Raw genomic sequence first — 19,523 nt, forward strand, 5'->3', positions numbered from 1 at the left:
AAGGGAGACAAGGATGTTTGAAGGATGTTTACTCACTCATTTAAAAGCCCAAGCCTTTAATTAGAGTCATGTAATTCCCAATGACTGTCTCAAACAGTGACTTTTTCCTTTTAAAGTCTGGTTTTGAGTCTGGGGACTTGTTTGTTTGACTTAATGCTTCAAAACCATTCGTTCTGGGTGCTCTAAAGTACCTGAGTGCGGCAGTTTCTCATATGCCAGGATGTGATTAGTTCAGCGTCAGGTACTTTGGGCTCTCTGTCCTGGGGAGTTTAAAGAAGAGCATTTGTAAACTAAACAGTTCAGCTGGAAAAAGGCCAGTTCTCAGGATTTGCTGTGAAAAGGGACCGCATTCCTGACATATGGACAGCAGACCAGTGTGATCCAAATTCTGTTCTCTGGAGAAATGTACTTCTAATGTTAGCGACCCAACCTGCCGCCCCTTACTAAAAACCAAAGAACTCCCCAAAAAAAACCTAACAAAAAAGGACCAAACCACTCAAAAAATTCAGACCCCAAATCTGTACTTTTCTTCTCTTTTTTCAGAGGGTTTTCTGAGCTAAAATGCTCCTAAATGAGTAACTGTGGTATTTTTTCATACATTACTCTTGTCCTGCTTCCTTGTCAACCCACTTGCCCTCACACATGAAGCTGCCATTCACAGTAAAGGTCTGCAGGTAGAAAGAAAGCAAACAGGCATTCCCACAAACCTGAATCCCAAACAAAAGGGGATTCCTGCACTCTGGAGTTGCCTCAAGTGCAGCAGACACAGTGGTCAGAGTACTTGTGAGATCTGTGGCACCATTTCATCTGTTCTTTAACATCAGCTTATGTGATCTTCTGAGCTCTGAGAGTATCAGGAAGGAAGAGCAACTCTTTGATTGAGATTTCTCTCTACCACCTTGACACAGTCATTAACTCCGGGTCTGGTTCCTCCCAGGTAATTCCCTGCTTTTGAACTCATCCATGCAGCCTGACCTGACGGTGAGCAGAACATACAGCGGGCCCATCTGCCTGCAGGACCCCATGGACAAGGAGCTGATGACAGAGTCCTCACTGTTCAACCCACTGTCAGACATCAAAGTCAAAGTTCAGAGTTCATTCATGGTGTCCTTAGGGGTGACAGAGAGAGCTGAGTACCATGGAAAGGCGCATTCTGGAACTTTTCCTCATGGGAATAATAGAGCTTTTGGTACAATACAGGCTAGAAACAAGGCTACGTACATTCAGAACCTGTCATCTATTTCAACCACGAGTGAGCTGAAGACAACTGCCATTTTTGGACACCTGGGAGGCCGTCTGGTGGTTCCAAACACAGGTGGGTAGATTCTTTCTCATGAAAAGCATATAGAATAATTTTAGATCAAACTTACTTTGCCTGATGGACTGTTCTATAACTAGATAAAAGAAAGGAAAGAAAAAGGGGCTCTCTTAATGCAAATTCTGGGAAGTAGAGCATGTTGCCCACACAGGAGATGACTGATCAGAAGAAAGCTTGTGATGAGTAGTAAAGAGGCATTATGCCTATTTGAACTGTTATAAATTACTGCCTCTCTTGATGTTTTCAGCATGAAACTCATGTTAATCAAAGCTGTTGCTTACTTGGATCCTGATCCAAAAGAAGGGCTCCCCAGGAAGGAGGTCGATACTGGATCAGCATCTTATATAATGGGGTCATATTCAAAGCAGAATCTACAGCATCAAGATCTGACTGCGTTCACATTGTCAGACTTCATTATGTGACTGAAGGCTGCAGCATATAACAAACAGCCATCTCTGGAGATCAGCTTCCTCTCTCCGAGAGGACTCCAACGTGCCTTTCGTTAGCATTTGCTCCTGGCTTTCTGGGTTTCTCTTTCTTTTAGCCTAATAGCCAGACAGATTCCCAGAGTGGGGCACTTCAAAGTCAGCTGCAATTCAGGATTGGGCTGTGCACCAAAACATTGCAGTGGAGATGCTCAATTTGCATTAAGAAGTAGAGTTTGTTTTGTGACTTCAGAGTTCTGTGGGATGAACTTTAGACTGAAGAAGTTGTGTGTTAAATTAGCTGAAAACATACGGCACCAAATTAGAATCAGATCAAGGATGTTAAAAATCCTGGCCCTGCAGTATGTTGCACTACATCATCATGTTCATATTGCTCTGAATAAAATTCCTTATGTTGGATACTCTTGCATCAGCTGTTTCAGCCTTAAGGAAACAGCTGATGGTAGCTTTTGTTTCCACAGATTGTTCCCTTTCTAAGTGGTGAAGTAGACAAAGATGTCTGCCTGTACCTGAGGATGCAGAGCAGCCTTCAGCCACATCTAGACTATGAATCCAGTGTCACTCAGGGACCCAGAGCAAAGGGAACTCACCTGTTTAAGAGCTCTGTTGGAGCAAGAAGCTTTTAGGCATAAGGGTCTATATGATTCTAGATAATTCCAGGCTCTAAAACAGTTAAATATTAATAACTATGTGGTTCATATTAATAATGCCTTTTCCTTTCATCTGATACAATGTTGTATCAGAACCACTATTTCAGAGGAGCATTCCTCTGCTCCCACAGTTGGCCTTTGTAAGTGTTGTAAATCAGAGGCCAGCTGTGCACTGCTCTTTACCCTCCAGAGCCTTTCCCAAAGGTAAGTTCTGGCTTTGCTCTTTTGTAGGAGTCAGTTTGCTGATACCACATGGAGCAATTCCTGAGGAGAGTTCATGGGAAATCTACCTTGCCATCACTCAAAAGGAATCCAGGTAAGAAGGACATAAAAACACACACACACACCCCCCTCCTTGTTCCACCATCAGGTCTCTGGTGCAAACGCTCACGATAATCCATTGGGAGAGTAAATACTGAAAGGCAAATATTAAATTCTTCCCTGAAATTCACTACATCCAGGAAAAAAAAGGATACTTGTCATAGTTTCCTCTTCACTTCCTTGCTTCTCCAGTTAACCTTCACAGTATTCCAGCATGGAATGGGAATAGTAAATGCTGGCATTTGGTAATGTTTCCCTTTCCTGCCTTGCCTAATAAATGGCTCAGAACTGCATGAGAGTCTTAATGCCATGTCACTTATTACACAGAGATGACTCTTGCTACTTGCAACAAGTGTGAGAGTTCATCTAATTAACCGATTTCAGTTCATTTGGCATTAAATAATTCCCAGAACTCCCATATGTTTGTCCAATATGTTCTACAATGGGAAGGATTCTTTAAAGGGATTAAATAGCTCCTTTCATCTTGGCCCATCATCGGTCACTCACACACCCCGCTGCTGATGCTGCCTGCGGAGTCAGTGATGACAGAGCTTTCCATAACTTAGGGAAAAATAAAGATGTATAAAATTGGCTCGAGGGTTTCTAATGTGGAGACATTTGTCTTTGTATTTGTAGTGATATTTAAGAAATGATTTCTTAAATTAGCTGTAAGGAGGTGATTTAGGGTAACTGCTGTAAGGGTTTATTTTAAGGCAATCAAATACCATTTGTAAAGGGTAGCAGTGGTTGGGGTTAAGTGATGGGGTTCTGTGTTTCCCTAGCAATGCCGGAGTTGTGAAAAACTGTTATTCCTAGGCATAAGCAGAAGCAAGTAGCATTCTGCTTCAACTCTTTGCTCTGAGTACTCATTCGGGGATCAGGTCAACAGATCTTGGGCGTCTGTAAAGGCAGTGGGGCTGCTGCTGCTGCCAAGATGCTCTGTTGTGGCTCTTGTTCTCACTCCAGTCTTCAGCTCACAAATACTTGCACATGTAGTCTGTGGTACACTGAAATTGTTAGAACTTTCAAGTCTTTAGCACGAGTGGTGAGGCTTAAGTGCACTTCTAAGCTCCTGCTGTTGCAGTTGAGAGTGCAGATACTATCCCAAGGTGAGGTGAGAGATGCGCAAAGTCAATTTTTGCAGGATTGGAATCTGATTGATTTAAGAGCAGGATGACACCTAAGTGTGCCTACATGAGAGCTACATTCACTTAAAGCTGTTATCCAAGGTGGTTTGGGTAACTTGGGTTTTAATGCTATAGCCATGGAGAGCTCAGGCAGGGGAGGGGTTTGGCTGTTGCTCTGTTGCTATTGCAAAGCTCTGGAGGGTAAAGTTGTTAGCTTGAGATGTGACGGGGTTATTATATCCTAACTTTTTAAGTAGGGATTTTTCCCTTATTTAGAGCTTGGTTTTATTATTGTATCTTATTCATATATTGGTTGAGGTTATTGTCCTTATTTTTATCTTGGAAACACCATTTACTTTGTTTTTAACCCAAAACCAACAGGACAAGATGCTTCAGTTGCTTGGTTTAATGTCTGAGTGTCACCCAGTCTGTCACTGGTTCTGCACAGGTATTTATTGTAAGGGGTACAGAAACACATTTATGTGGGATGGGGTTGAATTTAGATGGGAATGAAAGCAAAGAAATGCTTCTTGTGGGATACTTCATCTTTCCAACTTTACAAGCAGTTAATGTGACCAACCACAGGTGATGATAGTTGGATGAGATGAATCCCCAGACTTAATTGTGGTGATGGGCTCTCCATGAGCTGTGAGGGAGCCCATGTGCACAAACCTGCACCCAGAGCTCTAGGTTTCAGCAGAGCAGTCCCATCCCTCCCAGCTGCTGTAGGTTACACTGAGCTTGTTCTTGCTGCAGGATAGGAATGTGTTTGCAAAGCAGGGAGATCACACTCAATCTGGGGAAATTCATTAGACTGTGTTTTTAAACCATAATTTGTTTTATTTCACTACTGTGAAAATATTGTTGATGACAGGCTTTGAAGGCAGAATTAGATGGTAATATTGCCAGCTGGTGCATAAAGCAGGGCTGACTTGCACACAGCAATTTGAGTGGTGGATTTGGTTTAAGCAAATTGAAATGTAGTTTTTAAAGACCAGAATCCTAAAGTTGACCAGCCAACAATCTGAGTTAGATGTGGCCTAATGGTTTTGTTTCATCTCCAGCTACTGCTTCTACATGAGAATTAGCACAGTAATTGGATTCTTATCCTTAGATGTAACAGATGAGGGAGGGACTTAGGGTTTTAACTAAAATATTTTAAACTTTGCAGTTCAGTTCACTTCTCCTTAATTCAAATTGCCTGACAGACGTTACTGTCTTTCTCCCCCCAAGCCTACAGCCAGAGGGCACAGATGTTCTTCTAGGACCAGAAGTCACGTGCGGGCCCTCAGAGGTGGCTGTCAGCACCCCCTTTGCCCTGACCATACCGCACTGCGCACAGGTCAATTCGGAGCACTGGAACATTCACCTGAAGAAACGGACACAGCAAGGAAAATGGGAGGTAAGTTCAGGCTTCTCTCACTCTTAAAAGGTGCTAATGGTGGACATGGGGTTACTCCTGCTCCTGCAGGCACAGGGCACAGATTATGTGACAGAAACAGACAACTTAAAAGAGAGACAGATTTTGCATATTGTTAAGCAGCAGCTAAACAGGTTTTAGCTATTTCACTAAGATGTGCAGAAAACTGAATGGTCTGTCCCATATGACAGGAGAAACTGTCTGGTTTCTCAGATCACTTAATAGTGGAGCCAGTAAATCCGTCTATTGTTTTGATAGATCACAGCTCCCACAAAGCCCCATGACACAACAGATCATTATATCCAGGAATTTATCATGACATAAAGTTATGGAACTGGTTAAAAACACACACTTCATATACATCTCATTTCTTTTTAACCTAGAATGTTAAAAATCTTGTCTCTGTACGTGTCACTTTAATGGGCATTCAGTGACCACGCTGTGCTTATAACTTCTGAAGGATTAGTGTACATGCAATAAAATATTCTGCTTTTTTAGTTGAACATGTATTTTCTAGTCCTGATTTACTGGGAAATTAAGCTTTGTGCATTCGTGACATGGGCATCTGATCATTTGAGTCTGTCCACTGTATAAGTTAAGCCCACTGGCCATCTTTGGAACTGCTCAGTAGGCAGCAGTCTCCATCATGTTAATCCTCCTGCACCATTTGCAAGGACAGCCTACTAATAATACTCCTGAAGGGACAGCTAAAGCATGAACCAAACTGTTGTTCACCATTACATAAATCCACACAGGATAGAAAGGTGCTGAATTTCCCAGCTATGAAGTGTTCACTGTACACAGTAGAACCCCAGAACTCAATAATGAGACACAAATCCATAGTTGATCAGATTTTATTGCACTGCTGCTGATGGACCTGCCTGGTTCTTTGCATTGTGAGGGGGAAAACAGTAGTTAACACAGTCCCAGGTACCGTAACTCACAAGAGAATAAAGCACTATCATGTTTGCTGCACCCATTTAAACCATTTCAAGTTCAGCTTAGTTTTCCTACTTTAAATGCATTCAGTACTTAGTCAGCTCCATTGTGTTGGTTACAAACACCCTGGAATTAATAAGGAGCAGAACACCAGGCTGCAAACTGCGCAAAAGCTCATCTAGTGATGTCGTAATGCAGAATCAGGAGTAGTTTTTAGATACAAATAATGTAACTGTAATGCATGCTCTGAAAGGAAGTCAAATACCAACAAGTAAATACCACGTACCAGTAAACAAACCAAATTCAAGGTTTGCTTATTGACTTTAGGTAATTTAACTTGACATTAGGGGAAATATTAGCTAGCAAGTCAAGAGCACTTGAAAAAAGATGCTAAAATTGCTTACGCATCATCATTATTATTAGCTGCTGTACACACCAAGTTCTGCACAGAGCATTGCCGTAAATCCTAGTGCTGACTCAGGGCTAAGGCGGGAGTATTTAACTCACCTTCTCCCCTTCCCTGAGGTTAACATGAGTAGAGAGTTTGCAGACTGGCCTTCAGAAATGCTTTATGCTCCAGTTGAGTGAAAATAAATAATGTTGTGACTCCTGTTGTCAAGGCCTGTTGATTCTATTATTATACTTTATTTTTAAACCTGAATTTCGTTTTGCAGGAAGTGATGTCTGTGGAAGAGGAAACTACTTCTTGCTACTGCCTGTTGGATCCTTATGCCTGTCACATTCTCTTAAACAGCTTTGGAACTTATGCTCTTATTGGAGAACCGATCTCTGACTGTGCCGTTCGACAGCTGAAAGTCGCCGTTTTTGGCTGCCTGTCTTGCAATTCTCTGGATTACAATCTGAGAGTGTATTGTATGGATAACACACCTTGTGCGTTTCAGGTACATGGTTTCCCTTCACTAACTTGCTTTTATTTGTTTTCCATAGAATATTAACATTCCTTGATTCCCGGGGACAATCCCTGGGCTCAGACAGATGAGAATACTGTATTTCTTTATGCCACTGCTGCATGATTTGGAATAAGTTCCTTAGTTTCTCTGCACTGTTGTTTGACTTGTGGATTTATGCTGCAAGAGCTGCAGGACAGCCACACTGTCCTTTCATTGCTGGCCAGGTAGAGGGAACCCCACTTTGTCCCCATTCCAGAGTAACCAGAAGCCACGTAGCCATGGGTAAACACAGTACAAAGCTACAGCTGATAAGCAGAGGGTTAGGTGGCTCTGCATGGCCCAGGAAGAGCTGGCTTGCATCTGGAGCTGAGTGCTCCTGCACTACACGAAGACAGTGTAAGTAAGTCTTTATCACCTGGTGTATAGTATCACCTTTACACTCTCATTAGTCAGTACAGGATTTCCTCTCCTGTTTAAAATTTGAGCAAGAAGAAAGAGGTTTCCCTCCCCATCTCTTTAAACAAAAATTCAATTACAGTTGCGTATTTCCCCTTTAAAAAAAGCCCAGAACACAACACAAAACCCCACAAAACAATCCCCAAGTGGCAATGAAAACTAGCAAGATATTTCTACATGGTGTTCCAGGATAAAACAATGCCATTCACTGGCTTCTGCAGCCTTAGGAAACTCAGAAGCTTTAACTAAATGGTTTTCTTTTGGGAGCTGAAATGAAGACAGTTGTGACAGATGAATTTCTGCTTCCCCTTCCTATCATACAGAATAGAAACATGAATCTTAACGAAGCAAGCACTAATGTCTGTGTGCTTCTAATAAAAGCAAAGCCACTGAAAGCATTGTTAAAGACTTACAATAGCTTTGTAATTATACCCTTTGTAACACTTACACAATTCGTGGGCTACTAGTGTTTTGCTGGAAGAGCCTGTAGAAAATCGTTAGAAAAATAATAACCAGATTTCCACATTCACAGAAATCAGATGAGGGTGTTTGTACATAATGAGACAAGTGTGTATTTATTAAATTATACTTCCCTTAAACACAAGCTACACTTCGTCTGGTGTAAATGTGAAGTAGTGAATGTGGAAAATACCCATTTTCTTTGGCTAAAGAATCCAAGTTGGGAATACCAGGTTTGGTCTGGCACACGCTGCTGTCCTGTCTAAATACCAGGTGATTTTTCACTTTGTCCCTGTGTGAACACTTTTTCAAGAGATGACTTTGTCATTTATGTAATTCCTAGTGTGTTGGTAACCTCCTGGCTTTCCAAATGTGAAAGAACCAAATCCTTTGTTGCTGATGCTCACAGAGTTCAGGACCACATGCATTAGTAAAGGTGGAGCAGTATTTCTAGAACTACAGGACATTAAAAAAAGAATTCCAACCCATTCAGGGAATTCTGAGAAATAGTTATGAAATAAGCTACTGCCTTGGCAGTTAGAAATTAAAACCTAAAGTCTCCTTCTTATTCTTTCTTTCCCGTAAACCCAGCCACCAGGAGTTAAACCAAACTGAATGCCTGTAAATTGGGCTTGTCATGGTTTAAGCCCAGGCTGTAAATTAGAACTATGCAGTCTACTTCCCCCCCGACACCCTTTCTTCCCCCTGCTCCTGGAGGGACAGGGAGGAGAATCGAAAGAATGCAACTCCCACGGGTTGAGATAAGAACAGTTTAATAACTAAGGTATAACACAAATCACTGCTGCTACCACCAATAATAATAATGATAAGGGAAATAACAAGGGAAGAGAATATAACACCTCACAACCTGTTGACCGATACCTCGCCCCCACCCCGCAGTGATCCAGCCTTTCCAGGTAACTCTCAGTTACATCCTGGGCATGACGTGCTGTGGTATGGAATACCTCTTTGGCTAGTTTGGGTCAGGTGTCCTGTCCCTGCTTCCTCCCGGCTTCCCCTCCTCCCTGGCAGAGCATGAGACTCACAAAGTCCTTGGTCAGACCAAACATTCTGACCAGCAACTGAAAACATTGGTTTTATCAGCGCTGTTCCCAGGCTGAAAGTCAAAACCACAGCACTGCACCAGCTACTAAGAAGGAGAAAAAATGACTGCTACTGCTGAACCCAGGACAGGCTATAATGGAAATCCATTATTATAGTTTCACAAAGCTCCAGCAGTCATTACATTTTCAGAAGGCCACAGTGATTCCAGGAGCTCTTCTAACAGTACCTTTGCTACTGAGGAGCACTAAACCTCATGGATGTGCCCAGATTTTGTATACTTTATGTGGATAAACCATATTTTAGTAATTCTGGAACAGTGCTCACTAGCTGATTTGTAAAGATTTCTGCAAGCTTCCCTCCCTCACTGGTGTCCTTGCTCTACACTACAGGAATAAACATGGTGTGAGCCCAGGCACGGGTGACTTTTTACTGTTTGGTTTTAAATTCACAGGTCTATAAAAGCTGAGGTTGGAGCAGACCTCTAGAGGGCTGTAGCGCAAATCCCTGCTCAGAGTCAGCCCTTGCAGCATCACTCAGGGTCTTGTCCAGTTACTATGAAAACGTCCAAGCAAGGAGAAATGAACGTGAACATTTTGTCTCTCACATATACTTGCTGCGGGCCTTTCAGTGCTCTCCAAAGTCCTGAGAGCACTGTCCCACCAAAACTGCTGCTGATTTAACCTGTAACCGAGTAGATCACTCACCAAACATACCTGAGGTTCTCAATGCTTCCTTTTAGCCCATTGAGTAAATATCTCACTGAGCTGATTATGTCAGGTTTAAGGCATACTACCCAAAACCTGTAGGGTTTTTTTTATTCCAAAGCTTAATTAAAGCACCAAGGACAGTTGTGTTACTCCAGAAAAGAAAAGGGACTCATTACAGTGTTGTCACAGTTTAGCCAGTTTTCATTTTCCTCTTTAGAGGGAAATAGCTTTACCTGGAAATGGGCTGACGTAGTCTTGTTCCCCCTTCCATGTTGATGTTAGAGAGCTATCTGGTAACAAACTTCTCCTTTGGAGTAGTGATCCTGTGGGATGCAATTAAATAGTAACAGTCAAACATGAGTACCTTTCAATAAAAAACTGGCTACTATTGGCCTGAGACCCCTAAACATGACAACAGCCACCACTGCACTGCAGTACCCTCAGAGTTTCCTTCTCAGGTTCTGCTCTCCAAGTGTGATGTTACTGGGTAGTGACGCTGAGGCAGCCAACAAGACAGTTCAGTGTCGGGTACTTCCTTACACACAGGGACATAGGGCTGACGCTGCCTGACCATCCTTCTGACTCAGTGGTGAAATGCCAATGTCCATCATCTACTCATCCCTCATGGCTGTAGGTGAATGAGGCACCTTTCATCAAGATGAATTTTTATTACATTTGGTATTTGTTCCTAATCCTGAAAACAAATTCCTTTCCTCCTCTGCCATTGCAGGAAGTGGTTTCAGATGAAAGACTCCAAGGAGGACAGTTATTGGAGGAACCCAAACTTTTGCATTTCAAAGGGAATACCTTCAGTCTGCAGATATCTGTCCTCGATATCCCTCCCTTCCTTTGGAGGATTAAACCATTTACTGCATGTCAGGTACGTGTCCATTTTCTCTGCTCACATTTGAAGTTCAGAGGGAGTAAGAATTTTGACATAACCCAAATAAGAGGATGTTCCCTTCTGCTTTTGCAAGGCAACAAGAAAGCATCGCCTTCAGATTTTGACAAACACAGATTTCATATACAACAGAATGCTTTTAAGTGTTTCTCACTTCACAAACATGCAGCCTTGTACTTCGCCTCATTTCAGTCACCTCCAATAGAAGGCCTATGTTCTTGTTAAATTTATCACTCAGGATGGTTTTGATATCATTGTCAGTCTAACTTCAATATAACTATATGGCTGAAAGGAACATTCAAATTAAACAGTTAAATGTCGTGAGTTCAAAGAGCGGCACATGTATACTAAGAATTAAAACGGAGAGCATATTTTTTCTGTACTACATCAATGAAAGAGGCTGTTGAAAACAGGAAACGAAACATCAAAACAAAATAACAATTTCTAAGTATATGGTTACTGAAAATGACAAGTGATGTGCTGGCACATGGAGTGGGTTAGTCTGTTAAAATACAGAACTCAATTACACTCATCTCCCTTTTCCCAGAAGCACAGAGACAGACAGCTCTATATCATCCACTGTCTTGGCAAAAAAAATGGTTTTAAATGTATTACCATGTTCTCCAGGACTGCTCTAGGACAGGCAGAGCATGGCCAGATGATTGTGCTCAGTGCAGAGCCTGTTCTCTCAGCAGTCACTGAGGGTTAAAAGCAGCATGTGCAAAACCTCTGTGCACACATGGGCTGACACAGGGCTGATACTGGAGCCAGGTACTTACATGTGATAACTGAGTAGTTTGGGTGACTTGGGAGAGCTGAGAAATAGAATAGTTGTTTCTAACAGAAACTACAGAACAACTTAACACTGGTTTGTATTTCCCTCCCTGTGAAATGTTTTGTGAAATGGCCCAATTCTTTTGACAGCTCTGATTTGGTTCCAGCTTTTGATATATAAAACTATTTCTCCATGTGGAGTTTCTTCCCATGTATACTTGTTTTCTCTCCTACATACCACACTGCTTTTTAAAGTGTGGTGTAGGATCTGGCTCTTCTGGTTGTCAAGAACAGCTGAAAAGAGCCTGTTCCGTAACTGTCTGTTGGATCCACCAAACCATGATCAGACAGTACAATGAGGGAAGATTTGTGTTAATGATTTCTCAGATAAGTAAAGATCCTGCTGCAGGGCTTGAGCAGATGAATAGATCCTCCTGGAAAACTGGTAAAAGCAGTTAATGACAGGCGGGAGTCAGGATTTCTCCAGCCTATACTAAGTGCCTTTGTTTGTCCTGGCCATCCTGCTGGAGCAGATGCCAAGTGCCTGGCATCCTGCCTGACACCCTTCCCACCCTGCTCACAGCTAACTAGGGGGAACCCTACAAACCGGGCTCAGTGTTAGAGCAGGAAGAGGCTGTTACAAGCATGCTAAGAAGCCGAAGTGGCACCTTTGGTGGCTGACAGCAGCTGTCCTCCTGGTGGTTCGTGTCTCCTGGAGGATCCAGCATCTCTCGGTAGCTATGAGATGATTTACATTCCTCATCCCACTCTGCTTTGCCTGCCCTGTGTTATATTTCATATCCTTCTTCTCAGCTGAGTGACTCTTCCACTCTGAATGAAAGCAGAGATGATTACTCTGGAAAAATCTAATTACAGTTGCTCCACTTCTAATATTTTGCTAATGTTTTCTTTATCACTGTTGGTATCTTGCTGCTGCTACCAGCTCAGGATCTAACCACAGAGCTTATCACTATCACTTAGCACATGGTTACAGATAGCCTGAGACACACTGAAGAAGCAGTAAACTGCAGATCAGCTATGAGTACAACTCTATCCTCCCTTGTTTAATCTTGGCTCTGAAGTGGAGGGTGAGGCTGCTCTGTGGAGCTGTGTATCCCCACATCACCAGTGCACAGCTCATGTCTTCAGGGACACAGAAAGACTGCAACCTAAGTCAAGAGAAAACTGCTTATAGGAAGGCAAGGATGAAGAAATGCCTGTGTTCTGAGCTGCAGGCTCTTAGCTGAGCTTCCACATGTAAACTGATCATAAGGACTGCGGTGCATGGTTTACTTGATTTAACCAGCTGATTATGACAAGTGAGTAGCTGGTCTCTCAGTTGTAACTATCAAATACAGAAGGAATATAAAACTCTTTAAACAGCTTCCTCATGTTACAGTCATTGCTCACTGAAGCTGTTTAATGCTCTCCTGTAATCATATGGATGAATGCTAAAATACAGTTGAATGAAATACTAATACCAGTCTTATTTTCCCTTTTTACATCAGTCTCCAGGTTGCCACTTCTCCAGGATTTGTCAGCAATTTGGGAATTAATAGAGAGTATGTTTAATTGTTTTTACTATTTACATGCCTTCATGGCTACATGGAGAAAACCAGAGTGGGTTTACAGCTGGTGTTAGTTTGGAAATTAAAAGAAGTGTTTTGAAATCATAAAGAGAGGAGGCCAGTAAGAGAACTTTGGTATTTACAAAGTGATCATAACCCATAAGTTCGCTGCCCCTATGTACTTCTGTCTATTTCCCATATGTTTTTAGGAACCCAAAGCAACCAGAGATGCTAGAAATCTCTGACGATTAATTGCTGCAGTTCTCTCTAGCATTTTTGATGAGGGCATCCATCCCATAAAATGTCCCTGGCTGAAGTAGAGGAGTCACTGCAAGTAGTCACAGAATAAAACAGGATGATACTAAGAAGTAAACCAGACTGAGCACTGGTGTGCACTGGGCTGCACGTGGCTACCCGGGCAAGTGGGTGTTTTTAAATACAGATGGAACATAAATACAGAAAACATGCTGTCCTGCTTGAGTTATAGAGGAGGTACGGTTCTTGATGGGAGGATATTTGTATTTGGATTCTGTAGTAGAGAGTAATGGCAAGGAGACACAGATTAGAGTAAGAAACAGTTCTGATCCCTGCCCAGAAGTAAGTGAAGTCCATCTTAAGTTTCACTTTAAATGAGAGTGTCTCATCATCTGTGTCACTGAATGGAATGTAAGCTGTCAGTAAACGTAACCCCTCAGTATTTATCAATTGAATCATCATTTGATAGCTTTGTCCTACTCTGAGCTTGCAGCATGTCAGTAAACACACAACTGCACAGAGAAGAATGGGGGGTTTTCCTGTGTTGTGATGGTCTCACCTTATCTCTCCCCATCCCTGTTCCCATGGGATATGTCCCCCTCAGGAGGTGCCCTTCTCCCGTGTGTGGTGCAGCAGCCCCAAGCCTCTGCACTGCGCCTTCTCCCTGGAGCGCTACAGCCCCGCCACCACGCAGCTGGCCTGCAAGGTCTGTGTGCGGCAAGTCAAGGGGCACGAGCAGGTCCTGCAGATCCAGACCTCCATTCTAGAGGTAAAGCATCCTCTCTCCTGTTTGCCTTGTGAGACTCCATCCCTCCCCATTTTGTCCTTTCTATCCCTGTGTAGTTTATCTCCCGTTCAAAACTATTAACATATATATAAAGCCATACAGATTCTTCCGTTAGAAATCAAAGCATTAGAGACTCTGCAATTCTACTACTACTGCTACTCCACACTAGCGATTCTACAGCTCTAAAAGTAATTTATATTCAAATCGGTGACAACAGTTTTCTTGCAAAAGGTTTTGAAGTGTTTGCAGAGCACCCAGAGGTGACAGTGTTGTGTGCTGTTCGGCCACTTTCTGTTCCCCTGTTAGAGCATGCTGTGTACAGCCTGTCTGCAGGACTGCAGCTTTGCTCACGGGGGAAAGATACCAAACTCAAACAAGCTGGGGATGTGGCCTACAGCAAAGAAAACTTTAGCTCCTTCTTTTAAATTATTGAGCATCTTTGTTGATTAATCCAAACTAAAACCTCTGGATTAAAGGTGTGTGCCCATTGCCAAATGCACTATGCAGAGAATGCAGCAGCTAAGTAAGAAACCCACAACCACCATTCTGTATGAGACCATCTTCAGAATACAGCCACATTCAGTACTGTTATTTCATAAAATACTTCTATCATTCTATAGCTATCTCAGCACAATGTTGCTGTTGCCATTACTTTTTCCTCCCTCTCTTGTTTGTTTGAAGGGACCTGTCTGGTCTTAAGTCTCCAGAGCTACAGCTCTGCTCTCACAGAGATTTGCTGGATGGAGGCTTTCTCATGCCCATCTCAAAAAGTGCTCGAGGAGTGAGGAGAATTTGACTGTAAAATAAACACAGAAATAACAACTGAATACTTGAATTACTCCTTGCTTTACAATTCCCTGAACTAACCAGGTAGCAGTAGCTTATCTCATATGTGCAGGGTACGAAAATCTACTACTGTTCTGCATAGTTAATTTAAACCAGTCAGACCATGGGATAGATCTACAGCACTGTTACTCTGCGTGGATGGCTTTGGGGAGATGTCATAAATGTTATATGAAGAGACTATAGCATCATTGTTGTTCAGTATTTATGCTGCATTTCACTGCAACGAGTAATGCGTGGAAATGGGACTCCATTAAACAAGACTATCGCTTCGTAGGAGAAGAATGGGCCAGACCTGGCTTCCAAGGAGATTTCTAATAGGGAAAAACAGGTCCTTACAGAATTCAGGTATTTAAAAAAAAAAATCACAAATGAGATATTTGTGTCCATCTTTTAGGCTGTCTCAGTTCCCCATTTCTAAGCAAGAGTCTCTGGTAACTCCAGTGTTACTCTTAGTAGTTTGCTAGGGAGCTGCCTACAGACCAAGGTGGACAGAAAGGTGATGCCCTCACTAACTGTTTTGCTGTTGTATTCCATGCAGAATGAAAGAGAAACCATTACTTCCTTTGCACATGATGACAACAACTTTCCTGCACAGATGGGCCCAAAAGCATTTAAAATCCCCTACTCCATCAGGCAACGGATCTGTGCAACATTTGACACACCCAACGCCAAAGGCAAAGACTGGCAGATGTTAGCACAAAAGAACAGCATTAACAGGTAACAGAAGACACTTTGGAAGATGAATGTTTACATGTGCAGTGGGAATAATTTGCTGCTCTTCTGGGTTTTTTGTTTACTTGCTGGTATTAAACATGTGAACATAGCGATTATCGTCATTAGTCTCAAGGATAAGCTCTAGTTCATACAGGCTGCTGAAACCAGGAACTGCTTTACCTGAACGCTACCTGAGGTTTGCTTCCAAGGTCAGGTTCTTTGTTGTGGACCAGACCTCCTCTTCGTTGAACCACAAGAATGGGGTCTTAGTACAGTACAAACTGGAGAAGGACTTTGGCACTGCTGTGTACTATAAAAGCAGTGCTTTAAAGGACTTAGGAGGGTGCATGTTCTCTGAGGAACATAATCTGTCCTGTTGCCTTGGCTTCTATCTACGTATTTTGTGTTCCAAAATGAATTACTCGTCTTGCAGGTTTCAGGGTTTTTGGTTTTTTTTTCTCTTAGTAAAAGGCATATTTATAAAAGAAAGTCATGCTCTACTGTTGGGAATAATAATATTATGATTATTAAAACTGAAGGATGCTGTAAAAACTAATTTACTACTTATTTTGCTTTTTCCGCTTGGCTAAATTAAATTGGTGGAGGCAGTTCACTCACAGAAATATTGTGTGATTGTCACAACCACCATAAATACGTTCCCAAGAGGGCAGAGGAATACTTAAGTCAAGCAAAATAACTTTTCAGCGATGACTTGTTTTGCCTGGGAATCTCAATAAACCACATCTGAACTAAAGAAAACAGAGATTTATAGTCTTGCAGCACTGAGAGAATCAGAAAGTTCTGCTTTACTTACCAGTGTTTACTACCACTGCCAGGCACTGTAATCTCCCTTGTTCCCACTCCTCATGTACAGAGGAAGCTGGAGGAGATTTCTCTTCCTCAGGAGGTTGAGAGACTGTGTACTGAGGAGACTCTACACACTGACTGTGTAAGACCAGATTGGTGATAACCTGTTAACTTTTGGTTCTGTGGTGCAGACACCTGCTGTAGGGTCTTTGCAGTTTCTAGTCTGCTAAAATCAAATTCACAGATAGAAAAAGGAAGCTGTTGAGCAGTTTAAACAACCCAGATGGTGGAGCATGAACACCTGACTCCATAGATTCCCACAGATCTGCTGTACAGCATAATCCATAATATTTCCCCATCTATTTCACAACACAGGCCACTCCCGTATCAGTAGTTCTGCTGAAGTCAAGGTGTTACTTGGCAAGAGTAACAGCCTGGCTTCAGCTCCTCAGTGTAGACAGGAATCTGTTCTGGCAATGCACTGGAACGATTCCTATTGTGGCTACAAGGAACTTCTTCAACATTGGAATTGTACTACACATGGATAGACACTATTCCCTGTATGTTCACTTTCAGTCTCCAATAAGGATGAATGTTCAGAGGGAAGGGAATTAGGGAAGCCTGAGGAAAAAAATGGTTTCTGCCCGACTTTTAATGATGAGAGCAATCCAGAAATGGTCAGTAGTAAATACTTAATTATCTTGGAGTTGGCTTAAAAAGCCAAACATTCAGGTCCAAATTCCCTTTTCTGTGCCATAGGTTTATCTGTTTCTTCCATATTTATAGATCTGTATCTTAATGTAATACAAGTGCATAATAACATTTATGCTTGTGTGTATATAGTTAATGTATTTATTCAGATCATTATGTCCAAAGCCCATAAATAAAAGGAGTTAGGAGGTAATGTGCTTAAGATACTTGTTTTACCAAATCATTTGCGAATATCACCCCTGCAAAGTCCTAAAACCTACATATTAATCAAATAAAAATTCACAAATTAAAAGATGCCATGTCTTCATAATCACAAGCTTCAATTTAAGTAAGCAACATAATTCCTCTCCCTCCCTGTTTTTGGGTTTTAAACACATTGACAGTGCTAGGCACGAGAGCGCATTCACATTTGTGGTACCTACAGTCTATACTGCTCCTCATCCTCTCCGTTTCACCTTTTTCTCCCCTCCTTTTAGGAATCTCTCCTATTTTGCTACACAAAGCAGTCCATCTGCCGTCATTCTGGACCTCTGGGAAGCCCGACATCAACACGATGGTGACCTTGACTCCCTAGCCTGTGCCCTAGAAGAAATAGGAAGGACACACTCCAAAATCTCGGACATAACAGAAACTGAGGTTGAGGAGCCCGACTTCAACTACAGCAGGCAAAATGGACTTTAGTCACTCTCTCCATGCAAGAACTGATGGCCAGCTTTGACTATGACACTAGAGATTCTCTTTGGCAGGGAGGAAATAAGGGTTTCTGCACATCAGGGTCTGCATGGAGACAGACACTCAGTTCCACAATGCAGTTTTCAGTTGGAGGAGCAGAAGCAGCCCTATTAAAAATCCTGATTTCAGGAAACAGTAATACTGATATAAAGTCTAGTGGAAATCAGTGAATATGATGTGGAATATTTGAAGCCACTAGAGGTTAATCCTGGTTTAAAGAATTGGCTTCTTGGGGCCTGGAGCCCCCTTTGTCCTGCAGCTCCAATTTACCACACTTAGAGTGGGTTTAAGATGCCATTCAGTAGCATCAGTTGTCCCTTTGTAACTGCTACAGAAAAAACTGGCCTTCTCCTGTTCAGATGTTTGAGGAGTTAGAGGATCTTGTAACTATTTAATTGACATCGTGTGTATTCCAACCAGTTCCTTTTAAACATTCAATCACTTAATGAATGTACTGCTGCTGCAGAGCTTACTCTGTTAACAAAGGAATGGAACAAACCCCTCCTCTGTGGAATTAGTGTGTGCCTGAGAGAGATTTTCTCAAGTTCTTGGTCTGCAAATGTTCATTTAGTCCAAAAATGTTTCTTTGGGGGTGGATTTAAATAACCAAAAATCGCACGGGAAATCACCAGCCCTGTTTTAGCAAGTTTACACATTTTTTGCTTGCTTTAGGTACTGAGGCTAAACTCAAAAGTCAAAGTGAAGTCAGGCAGCACAGCTTGATTTTGGTTTCGTTTCAGACTGAAACAATAAACCCCACAGGCTCCTGCCAAAAATGGGCTTCATTCCATTGTACAGCCTGCACATCTCACAGGACATGAAGCTTGGCTGTGTTGTTCCACGTGGTTTAGTTACAAACATGGCATTTACCACCAGATTTACCCAGAATGTAAAGCTAAGAGAATTCTCCTCATTTTTTATCCATTACATACAAGAATAACTTATTACTTCAACTGAACCAAAAAGAGCTGTCACTGTGAGCAAGTGGAGCTGGTGCTGAGCCAAATTTAACCTTTATTCTTACTTATGTATTCTTTAAAATGAGCCAACGAGCTCTGGCCGTGGGCTGTCAGCTTTGGTGAGAGGAACACCAGCAGTACAAAGCAAGAACAAAACCGAGATTGCAGGAGCTTTATGGAAATGCAAGAAATGGAAAACAAGCGCTCTGGGTTTTTCCCCTGTGTTTGGCCAAGAGCAGCATGACAGGCCACAGAGTAGGTACTTAGTGTGCAAATCTGTAAGAATCTGAACCTGTTTCCTTACCCAGGTTCTAGTCATGAAAGGTGTGATGAACTACTCTTGATTTAAACCTTTGCTTGTTCTCGCTGCTCTAAAACTGCAAATCTCATTGCTTGCCCTGCTCAGCAGGTTGCAGTAGTGTTAGACTTATGAATACTTAAGATTTCCCCCAACATTTTCTGCACTTTAGTATTTCATGCAGCCTGACATGAGAGTTCCTGTTTGTAGTGGGAAATCATAATGGCTGTAAGCATATTTGCGACTGAGACAAAAATACCTGCTTCTTTGGCTACAAGCTGTCACTGTTTTCAGCAGCACATGGTTCTATCTGTGTTTGAATTATATTTCTAGTGACTTCCAGTCCTCCTCC

The 19,523-nt window shown here is 42.2% G+C and overlaps 1 protein-coding gene across 1 annotated transcript in view; it reads left to right on the forward strand.

The window, feature by feature from the left end:
• UNC5D (unc-5 netrin receptor D) overlaps nt 1–17,863 on the forward strand; it is a gene marked incomplete at both ends in the record, with an annotated part of 118,937 nt that extends 101,074 nt beyond the window's left edge. The window contains 8 exons of the mRNA XM_080634429.1: nt 938–1,315; nt 2,646–2,730; nt 5,096–5,264; nt 6,896–7,123; nt 10,550–10,699; nt 13,922–14,086; nt 15,489–15,667; nt 17,659–17,863. Of these exons, the coding sequence (XP_080490555.1) occupies nt 938–1,315; nt 2,646–2,730; nt 5,096–5,264; nt 6,896–7,123; nt 10,550–10,699; nt 13,922–14,086; nt 15,489–15,667; nt 17,659–17,863 (1,559 nt within the window). The remainder of the gene's footprint in view (nt 1–937; nt 1,316–2,645; nt 2,731–5,095; nt 5,265–6,895; nt 7,124–10,549; nt 10,700–13,921; nt 14,087–15,488; nt 15,668–17,658) is intronic.
• Nucleotides 17,864–19,523: the final 1,660 nt, after the last annotated feature.

The sequence above is a fragment of the Psittacula echo genome, assembly GCF_963264785.1.
Source record: "Psittacula echo genome assembly, chromosome: 25".
Taxonomy (NCBI): domain Eukaryota; kingdom Metazoa; phylum Chordata; class Aves; order Psittaciformes; family Psittacidae; genus Psittacula; species Psittacula echo.